Source organism: Sinocyclocheilus rhinocerous, unplaced genomic scaffold, assembly GCF_001515625.1.
Source record: "Sinocyclocheilus rhinocerous isolate Xijiao unplaced genomic scaffold, SAMN03320098_v1.1 scaffold1112, whole genome shotgun sequence".
NCBI lineage: Eukaryota > Metazoa > Chordata > Actinopteri > Cypriniformes > Cyprinidae > Sinocyclocheilus > Sinocyclocheilus rhinocerous.
In genome coordinates, this window is record NW_015657961.1 from 451034 (window position 1) to 459093 (window position 8060).

Below are 8060 nucleotides of genomic sequence, written 5' to 3' on the forward strand. Positions count from 1 at the left end.
TCGTTGTTTTGAGGGGGAGGGGAGGTTAACGTTTTTGATTAAAGATTACGAGGGCACATGAATTTTAAAAAAATAATGAAGTGCACGGATAAATTATTTATAATAAACACTACAGTATTCCATTAAAAAAATGTTGATTTCATGGTGACTTTAAGTAAAGAGTAGTTGCTATGGAAATGATACACCATCTAATCTTGTATCATTGGTGTTGGTGTAATGGTAGGTAACACTACTATACCGGACGTGAACGCCGCGACACATTGCATCAAAGCTCCGTGTTTATGTCATGGAAAGTGCTCTACAATAAACCGGTTCTGCGTTCTATTTCTGACGCACTCCACGCACTTGAGCTACCGCGCCACTAACTGGACAGATAGATATGGAAAGTTCGCTTTGATGCTCCCGGTGTATAGACGGCATCGGGACGTTGCAGATCATTTTCTTTTGCAAGTTTCAGCTCCTACATCTTTTGGTAAAAACTCGCCTTAAAGGAGGGGTACAATGCTGTTTCATGCATTCAGAGTTGTTTACACTGTTAAAGAGTTTGATTCTCATGCTAAGCATGGACAAAGTTTCAAAAAACAATTTGGACATATGACGGAGTATTTCTGTGGCAAAAATCTTACTTCCGGGTTCGTACAAGTTTCGGAGAGTTTTTTTAGATCGTGGCTCTTCATGACGTAAACGAGGGTGGAACTCACTGATCTATATATGACTCTATTATAGATCAGTGGTGGAACTCCTTAAATGGGCATTTCTCCCGGAAGAACGCGCTTCATGCTCGAGAAGAATGTCTCCAAAGAAGTGTGTTTTTGGTTTTAAGGGAAAGATAACTGTGTTCAGCTTCCTAAAGAACCCAGTGTTATGTAAACAGTGCATACAGTTTGTTTTTCCGGGGCAGCAACGGAGTTTCCCAAGCGTTTGTTGACGAACATTTTATAAACAAGGCCTCTACTCTATAGGTACTCAAGATTAACATGAGATTGGGTGAAACTGTGTGTGTTATGTCACCTTTAACCAAATGCCCCCCTTTCAAAAATATTGCTTCGAGCGCCCCCCCGGTGCTCTCCGAACGCCCCCGTTGAGAAACACTATTTTAAATGCTTAATAAATATATTTATTCATACTTATTTCACTCAAAACCAGATTCCTGATTTATTTCATGATGCAGCAAAAAAAGACTATTGTAGTGGGACTGAAGGATGTTGTATTTGTGGTTTTTTCATTATTTTATGATTCATGTCACTTTTCTTTCTATGTTGCTTACCAGAACCTGCTCTGCGTCTTAACCACGATACTCTGCATAAAGGTCATGATGCCTAGCCACAGCTATGTATAACACCCGATTTCTTGTTTATCAAGATGAAATTATCAAAGTTTATTTTGAAAAAAAAACACAAAAAAACATGAGCACAACCATGACTTCCATGAGATATTTGTGTGGACAAATGTGTGCTTGTAGTTACATTTTTACATTACGATAAAGACGTTTTTCATGAGAAGTCATGCTGTTAGGACTGTTCCAGCATGCTCTGAAGTGCAATTTTAATCTCATGTAGTACTGATTTTATGGGTAAACTAACAGAGGTGTCATCACAGACTATGTTTTTCAAGTGTTTGTGTAATCGCTGTGCTAGTTTATTAAATTAGTTACCATACAAATAAAAATAACTGTTTAATGAGTTTACTTGTATAAGCCACTTCATAAGTCATGCTCATTTAAACAATTTTGTTTCAAGTTAAAAGTTTTGTTTTATGGTTATAGTGCAACAACAATAAAACGTCACCATAAAAAAAATACTACTTTTGTGTGAACATCATTAATTAATGAATAAATTATTTGTGTGTCCACTTTACATTAAGGTGCACTTTCACAGGTTAATGTTTATAATTCAAGAATAAATGGTTCATCCCACATAAAGTTCACAGGTAACTAATATTAGAATATAATTTTTCGTCTTTAAATATTTCAGGAAGTTATGGTTGTGGTCCTTTTTCCTCCCAAAATAAAGTTTGTTAATTTAATCTTAATAAAGAAGAAATCAGGTGTCATGTTTGTGCTCTTCATTTTTTTAAAATTTGTGTGTGTATTTTTTTTCCAAAATAAACTTGAATAATTTCATCTTGATAAACAAGAAATCAGGTGTTATACATTGCTGTGGATAGGCATCATTAACATTTTGCAGAGTATCGTGGTTAGGACACAAAGTAGCTTCTGGTAAGCAACATAGAAAGAAAAATGACACGAGTCATGACATATTAATGAGAAAACCACAAATACAACACCCTTCAGTCTCACTCTAATAGTCCATTTTTGCTGCATCATGAAATAAATCAGGAATCTGATTTTGTGTGAAATAAGTATGAATAAATATATTTATTAAGCATTTATAACATGAATTAAAAATGGCTCGCTATTTGGCAGGTACTGTGTTAAAGCCAACCTTGTTATTCATGCAGTTATAACTGTCTATCAATGATAAATTAATTACTAGTCATTAATGAACACCTTTAATATTTATTAAGCATTTATAACATGAATTAAAAATGGCTCGCTATTTGGCAGGTACTGTGTTAAAGTCAACCTTGTTATTCATGCAGTTATAACGGTCTATCAATGATAAATTAATTACTAGTCATTAATGAACACCTTTATAAACCTTTACAAAGGGAACCTTTGTGTTAGCAAAATCTCTATAACCTGCAATATGACTGACTACCTTTCATAATTTCATTTCATATTTGTCTTGAAAATTAATTTATATTAATATCCATTATATTTATAATACTATCTATAATATTGATTTCAGAATATGATTTGTTAAAGAAGATTATGCTTCAGGTAACGCAGGAACTACCTTGGCATCTCTGACTCCTGATTGGTCCCTTGGTGGTCTGGAGGCGCTCTGACTGCGAGTGCGTGACGTTGGTGGTGCAGAGACTTCCCTCTTCCTCTTTCGGACCAGAGAGCGAGATCTCCGAGCATAATGGCTCTAGAGGGACATAAGGTGAACACAAGAATGCTCAGAAATGGATCACCATTATTAAATGGCATACCAAATCAAGTGCGTTACCAATACAGTTTCAGGCTAATGGAATATCTTACATCATCTTTATCGGTCATGTCCAAACCCAGATCAGCCATCTCCTTCTCCAGAGTCGCTCTCTCCACCTGCACCACGTATACCAATCAAATCGATCCATCTTTAACCATCTAACTAATACTTAGGGTTAGTTGCGTGTAATTATGCATACTTTACGTTATTACTACAGTAAGTACATGTAATGTGTAACAAGGTTAATGTAAAATAAAATGTTACCAAACGTTAATAAAAAATATGGGTTTTTGAAGCGATTAATCTTAATAACTACATACTTTACCTAAAATATGTAAGTAATATCTGATATTAAACTACTTGCTATCATTTAAACATATACAAAAATAAGACTGCTGGACAGAAAGACTGACCTTCTTGGCCGTGCGGGGCATTCTGGATCCCTGTGTGTCTTTTTCTTTGGATGCGAGAACCTTCAGCTTCCGTTTCTCGCGAATCTGACTGGCGAGTTGACGGATCTCCTTCATCTCTTCATCCTCACTCTCCTCCTCAGAGTCGTACTCTCCGGCCTTCGCACGCAGCTCCTCTTCCTGCTCCAAATCCTCCAGCCTCTGAGGATGAGAGAAGGGACAGAAATTCAAAACATCATCTCAAACAAGGATGTAACCAAATATTCAATACTGAGGCCACAAAAGGTCAATTTTGAGAAAGAAAAAAAAAATCCATATCCATCTAATCTGAATTTCAGGAGGCATTTTTTTGGACCTGAAAAGAATATCTAATGCATTTTTTTTCATACCTTCATGATCTCAGGGTCAATGTAGTCAGCAATATTGTGACCCTCCCAAATCTCAGGAATCTTATCCTGCTTTTCTTCTGGATTCATCAAGTCCCAGTATTCTGAATACACAAGACAACATTTTTAGATGCGTCTGGAGTCTATATTTGTGTACATGTGTATGTGTGTGTTTATATCTTACTCTGTAGATCCAGTGTGTAATCGTCTCCCAGCTCGACCTCCAGGTCTCTCTCCAGTTTGCGTTTGGGAGCATTCGTCTCCATCGCCTTCCTACGGAGCAGAGCCCCCTCAGGAATAAATGGAGGCCTATTCTGCACAAACCAAATCAAAACCTTTTACAAATGCACTACATTTGCAGCAAGCATTTATAAAATATGCTTATGACCAAGCGGACACTGATCTAAGAAGTGTGCGAAGAGCATGTACCTTCTGATCTCTCTTGGTGGGCACTGCCAGATGGAGTCTGTTCAAAACATCATGGACCTTCTTGGTTTTCATCTTTGTGTCCACACGGTGAGCCAACAGCCGATCACATGCCTGTAAACCACCAATCTACATCAGCCTACAATACTCTCTTACTCTCTAAATTGGTACATGAAACGAATAGGCTGATTTCAGTGAGCATGTGTGAGTGAGTGGTTGTGATCTTACCTCAGCCTTCACCTGCATCACTCCCTCTTCAGTCAGAGAGCTGGTCTCAATCACTAAGATCCCCTCAGCAGTAAGATCCGTAAAGACTTTCTACATTCACACATAGAGCTCAGTTTCAGTTTCACTGCAGAAAGCTTCAACCAGTTGCAGCTAACCATTTTCTCGTGATTTCTCCTATCATCCTCTAAACTGTTTGAGATTAAATTAACATATATCTTAGTCAAATGATGCAATTGCAAGCTTATGAAGCTAGGAAGAAGAAAACTGGTTATTATAAAACGTCTGTTAAATTGAAACTGAAAATTGTCCCCAAATTTGTGTGTGGTTACTTTGCTAAACACAAAAGGTGAATCTTCACACCAAAAGTTAATAAAAGAACAAAAAGCACCATAAAATTAAAATGTGTTTGAAAGAAGTCTCTTACGCTCACCAAGGCAAAAACAGTAAAATAGGTTTAATACATATTACAATTTAAAATATCTTTTCTATTTTATTATATTTAAAAATAGAATTTATTCCTGTGATGCAAGGCTGAATTTTCAGCAGTCACTACGCCAGTCTTCAGTGTCACATGATCCTTCAGAAATCATACTAATATGCCGATTTGACGCTCGGCTCATATTTCTTATGATCCTTAAAGTTGAAAACAGTGGAAACCGTGATGCATGTTTTTCAGGATTATTAGACTACTGTCAAATAAAACGATTTAATAAAAAGATTACTGTCAATTTTGATCAATTTAACATCCCTATGAATAAAAGCATTCATTTCTTAATACTTAAATAATACTTAAAATTTCTCAAGTGATTAAGAGTTATCCTGTTCTTTGGGACGTTTATTCACATATTGTTTTGAAGTGCTTGAGTTCACCTGTCAGATTTTCATACGGCTTTAGACTCCTCTGAATATAATGCATAAACCTGGACCTACTTTTTAGGATGCTTTTTCAACATTTTTGAAGCTAAAAAGATGTGTTCACTATGAATTGTGACCGTATGGGAGAGTCTAGTCACACTAGATTCTTAAGAGTAAATAATGACAGAACCCCTTTAAATTTCTTTAAGCTCCAGGAATTCCTGGCCTGAATAGGATTTAGAATCTCAGTTACCTGATTCTCCTCCGAGAGTTCACTGATCTTCCTCACGTCACACTTGTTGGCCATCACGATCAGAGGCTGCATCACACAAATAATCATCATTGCTATCCTTCAGCACAACAAAACTATATACCGTTTTACTGCATTTAAATTGACATCTTTATATGTGTGTGTACCTTGTTGGCAAACAGCGGCCGTATATTGTTGAAGAGCTCTAGTTGTTGTGAGAGTGTGTGTCCGCACTGCTCTGACACATCCATGACATAGAGGACAGCAGCACGCAGGTGAGCCAGAGCGGTGATGGCCTGCATTTCTATGGTATTCCTTTCTTCAAGAGGATGATCCAGAATACCAGGGGTATCAACCACCTAAAAACACACAGCCATAATTATCAGGTATAACATCAGTTTAGGAACATTTTCATTATATTCGTATAATATTAAATCAGTGCAGTTAAATACTGTCTGAAAACCATGCACTTTTCGAACACTCGCCTGCCAGCGCAAGTATCTGTAATCCATATGACCCACAAACAAAGATTTGGTAGTGAAGGCATACGGCTGGACCTCAACATCAGCACGGGTCACCTGTACACACATACTCCATTAAAACTTAATATTAAAAACAGAGCACACACTTGACATTTAACCTACAATCACAAGCACAAACAAACCTTGTTGATAAAGCTGGACTTGCCGACATTGGGGTAACCACACAGCAAGAGGGTTCTGGTGTTTGGGTCAATAGTGGGTAAACGGGACAGATGCTGCCGCACTATGATGAAATAAATATGCATTTATAATGTGCATCTAAAAGTTTTAAAATGATGTAATAGAGTTTGTGCTTATTTTTTTGCACATTTATGCTTTGAACAAAGCAGCCAAATATTTCTTCAGAAGTATATAATATACCATTTAGAAGTTGATCAAAAGTGACAGTAAAGATATTTAAATTGTTGCAAAAGATACCCATTTCAAATAAATGCTGATCTTTTGCACTTTCCATTCATCAAAGAATATTGAATGGTTTCCACATAAATATATTAAGCAGCACAATGGTTTTCAACAGTGATAATTATAAGAAATATTTCTTGAGCACCAAAGGATCATGTGACACTGAAGACTGGAGTAATGATGCTGAAAATTCAGCTTTGCCATCACAAGAATGAATTACATTTTAAAATATATTAAAATAAAAATATTTTTAAATTACAATTTCACAATGTTACTGTTTTTAATGTATTTTTGATCAAATAAATGCAGCCTTGGTAAGCATAAGAGTTAGTGTTTTAAAAAACATTTAAAAATTCTTACAGACCCCAAACGTTTGAGCACTACAGTATAAACATTTAAATTCAATGATTCCGCATCTGTATGACATAATCTGGCCACGGTCTATGTTTCAGTTTACCAAAAAATTGTCTTATGTTGGAAAGTATCTGTGGATGCGTGTAAGTGTTTGCACCTTGTTCTAAATACTCCAGACTCTGTTTCTGTCGCTTTAAGATGGTGCACATGCGACCCAGTGCGGCCCGTTTCAGCTGCTTGCAACGATACAGCGAGTCTCCATACTTCATCAGTCGCACATAATCTTTAGCAACACTACAAATGCACAGACATACAGTTTAACCCAGTTAAATGAACTGCAAATACCCACAGATGAGACAAAAAACAGCCAACTTATTTAATTAAACCAGCCACAAATTAATGCTAAAAGTAATGTGCATGATGTTGATAAATTCAACAGACTCACTTGTCAATAAGGTTTTTGGCGATGTTGATCTGACCCAAAGCCAGTTTATAATGATCTTTATCATACAGCACATTCATCAGATCAGCATAGAAGGGGTGAATGTCCTGAAACACACACATTGGAAGTCATTTATCTACTAAAAAAAGGGATCTTTAAAGGGTTAGTTCACCCAAAAATGAAAATTAGGCTGCATTTTACTCACCCCCGAGGCATCCTAGCTGTATATGACTTTCTTCTTTCAGACGAATCCAGTCGGAGTTATATTAAAAATTGTCTTTAAACTTTCAAACTGTTCATGGCACTCAGCGGGTGTTGCATTGCTTCGGTCCAAAAGAACTTAAATAAAAATCGTCCATCCATAAAAATTTTTTTTTAAAAAAGTCTCTCGCACGGTTCCGGGGGGTGAACAAAGGTCTCCTGTAGTGAATCGATGCGTTTTTGTAGAAAGAAAAATATCCATATTCAAAACGTAATAATCACTTTAATGCAGCTTGCGCCAACAGTTGTACACAGAAGCAGTTCCGGGAGCATGACGTATGAGGTCAGTGCTGTGCATGCGCCAGTGAGTCTCGTGAAAGCCAACGTTTGTTTACAGTAGGGGTGCTCCGATCAGTTTTTTTTAGGCCGCTCACCGATCGCCGATCACAGAAAGCAGTATCTGCCGATACCGATCACCGATACCGATCTTTTTAAAGCCTTCTTTTTT

At 36.9% G+C, this 8060-nt stretch overlaps 2 protein-coding genes across 2 annotated transcripts in view; one reads left to right on the plus strand and one right to left on the minus strand.

Moving 5' to 3' along the window:
- The window catches only part of LOC107721741 (tripartite motif-containing protein 16-like), a 258890-nt gene that overhangs the window by 59458 nt on the left and 191372 nt on the right, over window positions 1-8060 (plus strand). The gene's annotated exons all lie outside the window — the stretch shown is intronic.
- Window positions 1-8060, minus strand: part of LOC107721733 (nucleolar GTP-binding protein 1-like) — a 12609-nt gene that overhangs the window by 1878 nt on the left and 2671 nt on the right. Inside the window, exons 3-15 of the mRNA XM_016529890.1 lie at window positions 7355-7458; window positions 7067-7203; window positions 6276-6376; window positions 6097-6189; window positions 5779-5970; window positions 5615-5680; window positions 4507-4596; window positions 4282-4392; window positions 4037-4166; window positions 3856-3956; window positions 3470-3667; window positions 3107-3172; window positions 2859-2993 (exon numbers count right to left, since the gene is read on the minus strand). Coding sequence (XP_016385376.1) covers window positions 2859-2993; window positions 3107-3172; window positions 3470-3667; window positions 3856-3956; window positions 4037-4166; window positions 4282-4392; window positions 4507-4596; window positions 5615-5680; window positions 5779-5970; window positions 6097-6189; window positions 6276-6376; window positions 7067-7203; window positions 7355-7458 — 1524 coding nt within the window. The remainder of the gene's footprint in view (window positions 1-2858; window positions 2994-3106; window positions 3173-3469; window positions 3668-3855; window positions 3957-4036; window positions 4167-4281; window positions 4393-4506; window positions 4597-5614; window positions 5681-5778; window positions 5971-6096; window positions 6190-6275; window positions 6377-7066; window positions 7204-7354; window positions 7459-8060) is intronic.